Raw genomic sequence first — 13,388 nt, forward strand, 5'->3', positions numbered from 1 at the left:
TTGATACTCTTCCATGGATGAATGCTAAAGAACTATAGAGCAGAAAATAATACAACAAGCAGGCTCCATATCTTGCAAGCCTTACGTGATCCCCTCCTTTCTTTTAAACTCCCCTTTTCAGTTCAAGCCTCCATACATTGGGGTGATTTTTATATATAAACATATATATTCCTAAGAAGGATGGGAGGTGGGGGGAAGCCTTCTTTCAGGCTCCATGCCTTAGATGCCTGGCTGTTTTTCTTAAGTGAAATCATCTATAATTGAGGGAGGGGGGAAGCCATACGTGGAAATGTGTATGGGAGAAGGTACATCTTGAAGCAGGGGGTTTAGTTACAATCGATCTGTGGGGGGGTGGAGGAATATTGCTTATGGTTCAAAAATAAGGAGCAGCTATGTCCTTCTCTCAGTTTGGATATCCCTACAGCACCACTTCGCAGGTAAGAGAAGAGAGCACTCACTTTTGATCAGATTTCGCTGCTGCATTCCAGATGTCTTGTTTCCTTCCCCCACCCCCTTGCTTCGAGTCTTTTTAAAGGGCACATCTGGAGGCTTTTTAAAAAATGTGTGTGTGTGTGTGTGTCGCTTGTGTTATTCTAGGATTTTAAAAAATAACAACAACCCTCAGTCTGCAGGGCAAGGAACCTGATCTGTCACTGCTCTGTTTTAAGTGCAAAAAATTCTAGATGCAGCTGATTTACAAATCTGTATTGATCTATTACCTATGTTACTCGCTTACAGCTTTCATTTGAGAGGCGCAGCGTAAGGCATTGGTTTTTGCAGGCGCTTTTCTCCCAGCCTTTTACTCTGTGGTGTTAGCCTCGCAGGCTAGTTCTTGTGCACCTATAGAAAATATTCGGCCAGAGCTTTTGTTTGCTGGTTTATTTTACTATATATTATTGTTGTGTGATTTATTTGTGACATGCTTCTCCGTATTTCCTCTAACTGCCTTATATTAGAATGTGTCGATTTTTGTCTGGCGACTTCCAAAAGTGCCTCCAAATTAACTAAATTGCTGCTCTATCGTAAATTGATCCATAATTTATTTTGGTTGGATTATTTATACACCGTGATCACAGCAAGGTTTTCCTCCCCTTCCTTGGGACGTTGGCTTCTCCTGTGCTTTTAAAAGTAAAGGAATCAGATGCCTTTGGCTGCATTATCTGACATGTTTAGTGCTTAGTCTATTGTCAAGTTATCTGCAATGCAACTTCTTGCCTTTAGATCAATGTGAACTGGAGTAAGGGGGTTTACACACAGATTTTTTTAAAAAAATTCTATGGCAATGGTTTCCCTAAAGTTTTGCCTGCTTTGATTAGCTACTCTCACCCTACACATGCTTCCCATTCGGTTTAGTTCCAATTTTCCTTCATTAGTTAACACTCCTTTGTAGGGAGGCTGGTTTTCTTCCCCCACCTCTACATTCTTTCTGCGTGTTAAATAATCGCCCTGGACATTCTTTTCTCTCCCCAGTTTTTTGTGTCTGCCAGCCCCAGTACGACTTGTTGTGAAACTGCCTCCAGATCCGTGTCGGATGTTTCCTCTGGATCTGCCCAAGCGGCTACTATTTGCTGTCCCTCTTACGAAAACAGGCTGCTGGCCAGCACCCGCACGGAACTCAATGCAGCTCTGGGGATGTACAGCGCTCCCTATTCAGCAGCCGCAGCGAGCCAGGGTTATGCCAACTACCTTCCTTACAGCACAGACCCATCAACTCTTTACACCACACTGGTGAGTAGACGTCCAAATACCAAGCTTCGTCCCACGTCCAGGAGCTTTTATTCTATTGCTACCTCTGGGCATAGGGGGAGGGAGGAAGGGGGGGGGGGCAGGTAGCCTGCAACAGGCGACAAATTTGCTTTAGGACATGGGGAGGGGAGGGAAGAGGCAGAGTGTGAGAAGAGGGAAAAGAAGCAAAAATGCTAAGACAGATGCCTCGTCCTTCTGGTGTAAAGGCAGCAGCGGGGGCCCCTCAGGACAGCAGGGATCAGAGAGACAGCAGGGGCGTCATAGGATTGGAATGCATGGAGCCCCCATTGATTCAGTCAGACAAGTGGAGGAATTTCCTATTTTAACACCTTCAATTTTAACGTCAAAAGCTGCTCCTTCCCTTCCAGAACCCTCAGTATGAAATTAAGGATGGCACCAGCAGTTTGCACTCGGGATTCGCACAGCCTGCTGCTTTCTACCCCTACGATCATTCCTTAGGGCAGTACCAGTACGACAGGTAAAACCCCTTTGATCAACTGCGAGTAGCATTAATATCCCTCTGCGCTGCAGCAACAGCCATCCAAAAACCCCGGGATATCCTAGCTGACAAATGTTATACAAAGAATCCAAGCAAGCGGCTAACAGCAGTCAGCTAACATAAAACTTTGCCGCTCATCTCCTTGGTAATTGCAGCGGTAATCAAGTTCTAGGAAAAGGCGAATTGGATTAGCAACATCTGCTGCTAAAGCGGTGACACGTGGTACTCTCTATTAAAACTGGGTGTAACCCTCTGCTTATGACCTCCCAGTACAGGGTGAACTCGAAACGGGACCGTAACGTAATGACTCACTCTCCTTCCCTGGTCCTCTTTGTTCCCCGGAATAAAAGCATCAGTCGTTTTCTTAAAAAAAGTAGCAAATAAATAAAATACCCAGAGTGAAATAAGCTAAGTAATTCTGGCTAATAAAAGCCAGTGGGTGGGGAGGGGAGGGGGTAATTGTTTAGCTTGGATAGCTTTAATCTTAATAGACAGTTTGCCAGTAAAGTTAATTTTGTACCACTTCCGCATATTCGCATTCAGTGACATTTCCTCTTTAAATATTTCATGGCAGGTATGGGACAGTGGATTTCAGTGGCTCAGCCAGGCGCAAAAATGCAACTCGCGAGACAACCAGCACCCTTAAGACCTGGCTGTACGAACACAGAAAAAACCCTTATCCCACCAAAGGGGAGAAAATCATGCTGGCCATCATCACCAAAATGACTCTGACTCAAGTGTCCACTTGGTTTGCTAACGCCAGACGGAGGCTCAAGAAGGAAAACAAAATGACCTGGTCTCCCAAGAACAAAGCAGGAGAAGAGAGAAAAGATGAAAACAAGAGGGAGGAAGAGGAATATGGCACCGAAAATGAAGGCAAAGGTAGGGGTCGGGGAGGACATCGAGGATGAGTGACTTCGAATTGGATTGAGCTGGGGTGGAATACACCGATTTCTTTTTCTTGAGAGCCATGTCTTCATGAGGAAGGTGTTTAAAAAGCAAGACGAGACAGACCCCATCTCAAAGACACAATAGCAAACTCTATAGGAAGTGGCATTAAAAGTCATTAGATACCAGCCTCTACAAAGCATCCCCACACACAAATATACTGTCAGTGATTAACATCTTGCGTTGCACACACACAACGTTCGTGCCCTTTCACAGTATCACTAATGTGTTGGTTTCTCCCCCTCTTCATTCTTTTAAAAAAGCAGGTCAGAAAAGCTTCAAGGAAGAAAAGGAATTGAGACTGAGCGACCTGGACGATTTAGACGAGGAGGAAGACGACAAGCTAGAGAACGACCGAAAGAGTGCACACCCGGCGGCTTCCAGTGCCAGCTCTGCTTTGGCGGAGTCTGAGAAAAGGGACTGCAGCGTGACCCCACCCAGCAATTTTCACCCTCTCCCCTGTAACAAAGCTATGCCGGTGGCAGGAGGAGACTTTTTAGAGACCGTGGGGCAAAAGGCAGCCAGTGGGGCGGGCACCGTTAGTCAAGGGCAGCAATACGAACCCACAGACAAGCCCAGAATCTGGTCGTTAGCTCACACCGCAGGGGCCAATGTTATAGTTGGCCCCACACACTCCGAACCAAGGACAGCGAGCCCTGGCTGTTTGCTTGGCCGGGGAAGGCGCTCTGTGTCTGGACACTGCCCCGAGGCCAGACCCCTGGCCAGTCTCAGAGCCCCGCCCATTGCGGACAGTGCGTTCGAAGAACTGCCCCAGGCCACCAAGATTTTTAGAAACTCCACTTTCAACCTGCAGTCTATCCAACTAAGCTGTGCTTCCTATCCCGTCCTGGGGGAGACGTGCCAGTATTCTTCAGGAGCTGAAGGTACTTCCATATTTCTCTTCATCCTGATGGGGGGAACATACCTGAATGCTAAAACAGGCAGCTAATGCTAAACAAATGACCTCCTTCCCCTTTAGCTGCCTGTTTCTATTCCAACACGTTTGTTTACAGCACCCGCCACATGAAAAACATACAACTCCCCCTGCTAATTCGATGCAGCACAGAGCTGGCTGCTGGGCCTAATCGTTTTCTGTAATATTTTAAACAATGATTCTAGTACAACCAACTCCTGGCTGGGGTGAGGGAGTGGGGTATGGGCAGGCCCCAAAGGTCCAAGGGGCTGAAAGGATTTCAGAGAGCTGGAAAGCCTTTTGGCCTAGGTCAGACAAAGCAAATGTACCTTGTGAAGCTTCAACGTTTGTGATAAATTGGTTGTGTCTATACGCAGGGTTTGGGAGAAATGTGAAACCCAGCCAAGGAGCCATAGATCTCAGTGAAGGTTGTATAGTGCAGCATAAAGATAAACTGAGAACAGCTTTTAGGCCAGTGCTGAAGAGGTGAGGTAGGTAACGAACTTTCCTGCACACTAAACCATTTTATGGGCTCCTCAATGGGACAGTAAAAGATCTATATTTTCAGAGAGAATCCGTGCTGTGTTTGGTAGGGGATACCGCTTCAGTTTCAAAGTATTATAAACAGATTCTACAAAAGCCCAGGGTCCCCTTGTCTAGCCTAACTTCGCGTGTGCGAATGACTGATGTGACCTATTAAAACAGCCCCACTGTAACAAACTATATGATTTTATTTGAGTGCTTAGTCCTTCAGAGGTTATTGGATCTTCTGAAACATTTGTGGGAGAGAAAGAACAGATGCTGGCTACAGTGTTGTGAGTTTGGTGGAGAGGATGGACAGGGGAGAGGATAGGCACAAATAATGGTATCTGTGTTCTGCTTTGCAGGGAAATTTCTCCCAGGACCAACAACTATTCTAGTAAGTTAGTTTAAAATGTTATTTGAGCACACAGATAATTAGGTTCAAATGTTCCTTTTCGGTAAGCAAATTGCTCCGAAACATTTACTGTGTCTTTCCCCCCCAAAATGTTGCACCTGAGTTTAGTTTTATAAAACTCCAGAATTTTAAATACGATAAATTGGGATGTTTTCGTAGCTTGTAGCCTCTTCAGGCGCGGGACATACACTTGACCAATGCTAGTGAGATTTTCATCACCTTTCTTTCCCTCTCAGCAGGTTAGCCCAGCACCTTTGTGAGAATCCCGAAGATGGGTCTGATCATCAAGGCTCTTGGCTTGAAAAATCCTCCGCCAACAGTGAGGAGCCCTGCTCCTTGAAAGCATTAAATATGACTCTAGCGTCCCTTCTTCTTTTATGGAGGAGCGGTCATAACATATGCACAACTTGTTTTTCAAAAATGGATGAGACTAAAAACCCCGCTCGGAAAGAGAGCGGGGGAACTTGAATAAATTATAGACTTTGTCTCATGCACTGGATCATTGTAGTTTCGCACAAGTATACAAGACAATACTCCATCCCCGCCCCGCCACCGCTATCACTCCGAGTTTGAACAGATCCGCCTCAAGAACCATCGTGTTCAATGTACAACTTTGTAATTTGTAAAATACCAGTGATTAGCGTGTTTACCAAAAGGCCAGTCTTAATTTTATCCCACCTTGTCCTTAAAAAAAACCCAAACTACAGTACTTTCATTCCTCCCCTCTCCCCCTTTCTTTGGTAAAGTATGTTTGTAAATCATATTGTCTGTGTGGTTCTGAAGAGACAAAAGAGAGGGGTATTGTTTAAGGACATTCGACGGGCTGTTTAGTTTCTGTCGTTGTATAAAGATCTCGCTGAACGTATTTTTAAGAGTCTCTAATTAAAACGAATCAGCTGAATGCTGTAAAGCCGTCTTGCAAACTTGAGGGACTTATGACTGAACTACTCAAAGGTATGACCAATAGGACAAGCGAACGCTTTCTCTCTCCCTCCTCCCCGCCCCCAACTATGTTGGCTTTCCCCTGTTTTTAAAGTATCCACCCCTCCTCCCAGACGTGCATGATGGGGGGGGGGGAGGAGAGAGAATATTGGGTGCCCCTGCCAGTTTAAAGTCTAGCAACTGGTCTGGAGTGGCAAAGTAGGGCATTGTGAGTGGTCATCACCATAATTCAGTTAAAAGAGCAGTGTTGAACTTTACAAGGCAGACAAGAAAAGGAAACCGCATCTCTGCATTATTTCTGTTTAATTAAAAGTGTCATCAAACACTTTCTGTTCAGACTAATAAACCAAGCAGGGATGAGGAAAGAATGTTTCTTTGTTCCCTGTTTCTAGAAGCAGTGGCAATAATTTAAATTAATAACTGTGGTAATTAAGAGGTCATCTATAGATCAACCCGATACTAGCTATTTCCAAGTTCACCAGGGTCAACATTTACATTAAGTCATTTGTGGTCAATAGAGTCCAATGAATTCTGCCTTAATAAATCAGGGAAATCAATCTTGAACATCGAGTAGAGTTCTACATGTTTACCAAAGGCTACTAGGACAAGTGGGACTGCTCGGGGGGGATCCTATAGTTTTGTTACCGAGAAGAAGTGAAGCGTTTCACGGGGATGAGAACCTGAAGATCAATGAGAAGGGATCAAGGGGAGTGATTGGAAGTAGTCTGTGTAACACACCCACGCTCTATGAATCTGTAGGGTGGGATTGTGTCTATACTGATAATAGACTCATGTCTATAACGTCGTAGGGGTTTTCCTTCTTTAGAGTATGTTTCATACGTGGAATCTGCATAACATCTGGAATAAGGAACTATGATATACGCACTATATCTTTGTTGTGAGTTAATTATCATGTCTTCCAAGTAGGAAACACACACATAAAACACTAAAAAATTATTGTATATGATCTCTATAGATTATGAATATATCTCACACACACACCGATTTTTATGTGGAAAATGTAGCATGTCCTTTTTTATTGTAAATAGTCCTAAAGTGCATATATTTTAATGTATTTCCCATTATTTATAAATATTTCAGCTTTAATGCTGAGAAGCAGCACGGGGTTTTGTGATGAAGACCGTCAGCAAAAAAGGTTACCATCATTTTCCAGTTTTGTGGTCCAGTCAGTTCAGCCCTTACAACATTCCCATTGGGCTCAGTGGGAGACTTGCCTAAGTGAAGAGAGCTGGGCATGCCCCTTAACCAAGTTTACTTGCAGTTTAACCACAATCCCTGTTCTAATTGAAGCCATTTCAAGTGGCCTATGACGAGGGTACTGCCTGGGCTCCTATGAGTGGAACTTAATAGGTCTAATTAGAAGTAACAGACAGATCATTCTGAACTATTTACTAATCACACATTCATCTTAACAGGAATTAACTCTTAATATCCATATAGTTTCTTCATTCAAACCTTAATGACCACTAGAATGGGATCAAACTGCTTTCATTCGGTTTTTAATTACCAGATGATGGAGAGAAACTGACAGATTTTGTACCTCTCTAGGTCTGAGGCGACTTTTTGTGGCTTAAAAATAGGCTGAAAATCTTTATTTCCCTGATTAAGACATGCAGAACTATTCTATTGCCTTTTCCCTCGGTATGAATTTCTGCACTGATTGCCCCTACGTTGATTTGTATGAACTCTCCTTTAACTACAGAGTTTTCTCTTTCCGACAAACTTTCGCTTTATCGAGAGATTTTGCATCTTGTGGACAATGGTATTTTTTTAATACCAAGATGCTCAGAAATTATTTGCTGTGGTGCGCACAGTAAAACACAACCCAAAGGAACATATCAATAGATGCCTTGTGTGTCTGGAGGGATTGAACCAAACCACCGATCAAACAGATAGCACTGGATGAAATCAGTAGAATAGAAGAAGTACACTGCCACTTAGAAAGAGCCAATCACTTTCTAATGTATTCCCTTTAGGTATAAAGATGACTTGATTGAGACTTATGCTACTTCCCCCAAGCATGCTGCTTTTACACTTTCTTATGCATTCTTGGGAAAGCCCAGCCTCGCAGGAGCAGAAGGCTGTGGCAGTGACCTGCAGCTTAGAGGCAGGGAAATTAAGCTGCGAGAAGATAAACATTATTTCAAGTCGGATTTGAAGGATTAGCGCTTGTAATAAAGAGTATTAGGCCCATTGGGAGGGTTCTTGCAAGTCGACGGCTCAGTCGCTCCCATCCCATCACCCGCCGCAGAGGGGACAGGTGTTTTCTGCGCTGGGAAGCGACGCAGAGGTTTTCCCTCAAGGACCCGTTTCTTCAAAGCCAGGGAACTTCTTCGAGTTTCCCCCGCTCCTAAAATGTCACACCCATGTCCTCGTGCTGGGCTGTAACTTGCCCTTTCTTTCTAAGCAGCCTAGAATCAGCCCGCACACACCTGAGCTGCAGCTCCCAGGGAAGGAGAAGCAGGTAGTATGGATGCCATCTATTCCCGCCCGTGTTTAACCCTAACCATTAAGGGTTCATAGGGGTGGGGGGACCTCGATAGTTGCTGTAATTAGACAAACCGGACTCGGGAGCTTTTCCTGAGAATACAAAACCTCTGCACTCCCCACGTCCTGTCCCTCTGCCGGAACTTCTCCCGCGTTCTCTGGCCTCGGAAGGAACCCGGGACCATCACCACCAGCGCCTTGAGAAGTTGCTCTGTTGCCAGTGATCTGAGTTTCGGTGGCTTCCCACCCGCCACCGGCTTCTCTGACTCTACCCATCTTGCAGGATGATATAAACAAACCCTGACAATCCCAGCCCCTGGAGCGAGAGGGGAATGGTGACCTAGCATGGGAGCAAAGCATACATCCTCCATCGCTACAAGGATCCCCAGTATCATACTACGCCTAGGTCTTTCCCTTGACACCTCTCCACCTTTTGAAGGCTCATTTGTACCCAAACACTCCAGTCACCTCCATATCCATTTGTTTTGGAAAGATTGGTTCAGAACTGGCGATTAGGGGATACTTAAACACGTTGGTATGTTTTAAGGGCAGGCGACTGAATTAAGGTGACCTGCTGTGAGTCTTAAGATTTTTTTTTTATTTTGCTCTCCTTTTATTAAAGGTCAAGCGAGCCCGATGCAGATTATCCAGGCAGCTCAGAACTCCCCGCAATCTGCCCATACCGGCAAGATATGTATCGCAAATCTCTCAAAATATAATCTTGGGGAATCATATTCTGAATACTGTTTTGATTAAAAAAATCAGAGCAGGGATTGATGCAGAACTAATATGAAAAGAGCGGAGCACAAGCTGGAGAGCGCCTTAATATTTAATAACAAATAAAAAAGGGGCTCGCCCAGATTTTAAAAGAGCAAATTCAAAGCATTAAACACGATAATAAAAATCTAGATCTTTTGGATGAGCTTTATTATGAACCAGATTTTTTTATAAGAATCAGCACAGGAAAGTGAACTCTGTGGGTTTCCCCCTCCCACCTGTTTACTGTGGAAACAATGACCACACGAGGCTATTACAAAACGAGAAGAAAGTTGACGTGGCGGGGCCCAATCTTGCCAGGCACTAAGAGCCCTCAACTCCTGCTGCTTTTAATACCGAATGGGGTCTCAACATCGGGCAGGATTGGGCCCTTGAAGAAGAGCACACTCAAGGTACCAACTCAGATTGACTGCAAAAGAGCAGCTCCCCGATCTAAGTCAAACGCAGCATCGAGTGATATGAACAATGACCAAAGAAATGCCCCCAACATATTTGGCAGTCAAGAAAAGAAACAGGGGAAAGGGGGGGGGGGCGGGGAGGACGGGGAGGACGGGACTCAGATGCCTTCTATTGATGCAGATTCCTTGATTAAAGACCTCTTGCTAAAGGGTTTGCCTGCAAGACGGGAGAGACTCAAGTAGACAGCCTATTTTAGAGGAAAAGTCAATGCTGTCCTTTGTTCCAAATCACTTCCATTCGGGAACCTCTTGTACTGTGGTGGCTATTGTGGTATTTACCATAGCGCCCCCTACAGGCATACCTGCAGTAACAAATGTCAATCATGCTACATAGCAACCAACATGAGTGGATAAATACACCCCACAGCACAATTACTATATTGCCTTGAAACATCCTGGAGCATCACATCCGGGCACTATTACTCCACTGTCTAGACCTCTGTGTTGCTCATTTGAGCACAATTGCTATATCCGGTGATCACATCATAGTGTAGATGCTAGCGCGGTGAGAGTTACGAGGGGAAGTCATTACAAGACCACTGCAATAAAAGCTATTTTAAGAATATGGGATTATGATATACTTTTAATGTATGGCATATTTAAATGATATACAGTGATAGCGGAGATAAGTGTTATTCCTTTTTGTTCTGTATATATTACATTCTGGTGACAAACAGCCCCTCCCTGTGCCTGTTTTAGTGATACGTGGCCCGTGAGTCTGTGGACAACTTGCCTCACCCATTAGATCAACAAGAAACAAGTGATGCTGTGCTAGAAAGAGCATTACAATGCCCCCTGCAAAGGAGAACAGATTAGCTGTTTAGTTTTCAACAGACTGCCCTGCCAAGACAGGTATCAACCCTTACACTTCAATGCCAAATCTTATTCATAAACAGCGTCCTCCCAACTGAAATACACCTTCCAGCTAAGCAATGGTCGGAAGCAAGAGATCTCTGGACAGCAACAATTGATACATCATTTAAAGGAGTCCAGATTATTTAAATCCCAGGCTTTCATTTAGATGAACTGCTGGTTCATTTTAGGGCTAGTTTTTTTTTTATAAATATAATGATAATTTTGAGGTGTTCTCTTCTGCCAGGACAGACATGATTAGTGCTTTGGCAGAATCTCTGTCAAGAACAAGGAAACCTGCGACAAGCAACCCTAATGTCTTTCTCTCTCCTTATTTGGTTTCCTTTCTGTAGAGAGATCAAGTTCACAGAGGTGTTGGAGTCACTCTGCGAAATCAAAATAATAAGGATAACTTGGATTAAAAGCAAATGGTCTATAAAACCAGCGAGAGCAGGAAGTTACCCCTCTGCCTAGAGAGTTTCAATACAGTTCAACCACTGGCGGGTCGGGGGGACCCACCACTACCAAAGCCAATTAAAGTCTTTTCTCCTCCGGGGGCCCCGAATACAAGAAACCCATCATGAATCATTTCCCCGAATGTCCCTCCCTCCAGCTCGGCCCCTCCCAATCCTGGTTCACGATGGAGGAATTTCTCCTGCCGTGGGGACTCGGGGGGTTTAAGAGAGTGGAAAGGCTGTAGCCCGCGTGTGACAGGTCTATCTCCCTTGTCAAGATATGAAACGCCACATCACTTGGCTGGAAACATCCTCAGATGGGGGGAATCGGATTTTATCTCCCCACCGCCAGGCCAAGGGGACGGGTTCCGGATGTCACACCGCCTCCCCTAACTTCCAGATTAGATACAACAGTTCACAAGTTTGTAGCCTGTCAATGCGCATTGTTCCCCAATTAGCGAGCACGCAGACACGACATCCCCCTCCCCTTTAGGATTATTTCTCTCCCTTGCCTCCGAGCGGGCCGGGACGGGGGAGCTGGGAGCCGTTGATTGATGCGTCCCACGCTGGGTTAGGAAGTTTAGAAAACAAAGTTCGCCTGCTAATGGCTCCGAGTTCCACTGCGGATGAGCAGACGCAGGCTGCACACTTCACTGAGCGCGCTGGGGGGAATGTGTGTCCGGCATTGTTCGGGATCGTGGCTCGCCCCCCTCGGAATTCGCGGGACGCTGCTGGCCCCGCTAATGAATTTTTGTCCAAGATAATTATCGGGGCCCTAGAGCCCGGGGATGAAAAGGCGGCTTTGTGCGGCCGGGCTCCCCCCGCCACTCGCCGTGCCCTCTGGGCGACCCAGCCCGCCAGGCAGGGGCATCTGAGCTGCCCGGGGATTGCCCCACGACCTACTTCTGCCCACTGTCCAGGAGGCGCCTCGCTGTCTCCCTAGCCGGCCAGGACAGGAGGGCTGCTGGCTTCCCACCCCTACCAAGCTCGCCTAATGCAGGTAAATCGGAAAGACACACGGAGGTCACGTCTACAAGGGGATTCGTTGTATTTTAACCCGAGCTGCACCTTCTGGTGTTGACAGGCGGTGCATAGGGCTAAACACAGCTCGAAACAGACTTTTACACCGGTGGTTTTCATCTCGATGTAACTTGGGGAGGTCAACACCGTTACCCGCCCACACCCCTTCATCCTTGGGGTTACCTCCGCTATTATAGCCAGGTGGAAACTACAGCGCCTTGTCTCCCCAGAAAGCCAGGTAACTCCAGTTAGCCGCCTGGCTTACCAACGCAGTCTTTTTCCGACAAATGTGTATCCGGAACAGAGTCTACACTAGAGTTCGCAGTCACCTTCCATGTGAAACGCCCCTGGTCAAGTGTAGACAGGAATGTGCAGGTCAGACAGTAACGCCCAAAATTCTGCTAAAGAAGCATTAGGCTAGTGCAAACCCCCCCCCCCCAAAGAATCAGTGGCAATCATCAATCTGAAGTTTCTTTTCCAAAAGAAAACAATACTCCTTTTCTTTCAAGTTGCTGCAGGCCAATTATTGCTTTACTGGTTCTGCCTTCACTAGCTGGATGGGGAAAGGCTTTTTAATTATATAAAAATGGAAGGTTGTGTTAGCAAAATTAGTTCAACAAATAACACTGACCATCACAGATACAGAGCCAACCTCAGACCAGCTTCACTTGTGTGGTCTATTCAGGAGGGGGTTGGGGAAGAGAAAGAGGGTAGAAGTTGAAAGTCTCTCTCTGGGCTTGTCTACATTATAACATTTTCATCTTCAGACACAACTGTAAATAGTCAGGATAGGTGCCAGGATTCTGACTCCAACCTGGCCTGGCCAATCCTCACTGCCCAATGGTATCAGCATCCTGATGGTTAACTCCACTTTGCAGAGTCAGGGGATAACGTCTGGTAAGGTAGCCAAGGTAAAGTGGGTGTAACTAGAAAATTAGAACAAGGCTAACTGAGTTTGACACCCTATTTGTAGCTTTCAGTGATAACTGAAGAACCCAGTTTGCTAATGTTCCATTTTTATATTACAAACCCTTTCCCTATTAACTTAGCTACAGGCAAAAATAAACTGGGGGGCTGTCACACACTGCAGCGTCTGTAGGCTGAGCACATGGCACATACCTGGGGCTCCTTCCACTCCTCCATTTCCCTCGCCCCTTCCCAAGCTCCCTGTGTCTCGCCCTCCCATTTCAGGGACTCCCTGCAACTCACCCCCACAATATCAGGGGCTGTGTGTGTCCCCCATAGCCCCTTCCTCCATAGCATGGTTTCTGTGTATCCCCCATTCCCACTCCCCATCTCCTCTCCACTCCTCTAGGTCCCTCCTTTTCTTTCC

The 13,388-nt window shown here is 45.8% G+C and overlaps 1 protein-coding gene across 1 annotated transcript; it reads left to right on the forward strand.

Annotated features, from left to right (window-relative positions):
• The first annotated feature begins 392 nt into the window (after positions 1 to 392).
• On the forward strand, positions 393 to 4,596 carry IRX6 (iroquois homeobox 6). Its single transcript, XM_065416832.1, has 6 exons — positions 393 to 437; positions 1,471 to 1,728; positions 2,115 to 2,224; positions 2,820 to 3,127; positions 3,457 to 4,077; positions 4,484 to 4,596. Exons 1-6 carry the CDS (start codon positions 393 to 395, stop codon positions 4,594 to 4,596), a joined length of 1,455 nt encoding a protein of 484 aa, XP_065272904.1.
• Positions 4,597 to 13,388: the final 8,792 nt, after the last annotated feature.

Source organism: Emys orbicularis, chromosome 14 (assembly GCF_028017835.1).
Source record: "Emys orbicularis isolate rEmyOrb1 chromosome 14, rEmyOrb1.hap1, whole genome shotgun sequence".
Classification (NCBI taxonomy): domain Eukaryota; kingdom Metazoa; phylum Chordata; order Testudines; family Emydidae; genus Emys; species Emys orbicularis.

Bases quoted from the DNA above. Each gene is read 5' to 3' on its own strand.
- IRX6 (XM_065416832.1), top strand. From the start codon at position 393: ATGTCCTTCTCTCAGTTTGGATATCCCTACAGCACCACTTCGCAG. The intron at 2,225-2,819 runs GTAAAACCCCTT...ATTTCATGGCAG, and splicing joins GGGCAGTACCAGTACGACAG to GTATGGGACAGTGGATTTCA. The intron at 4,078-4,483 runs GTACTTCCATAT...GTCTATACGCAG, and splicing joins GTATTCTTCAGGAGCTGAAG to GGTTTGGGAGAAATGTGAAA.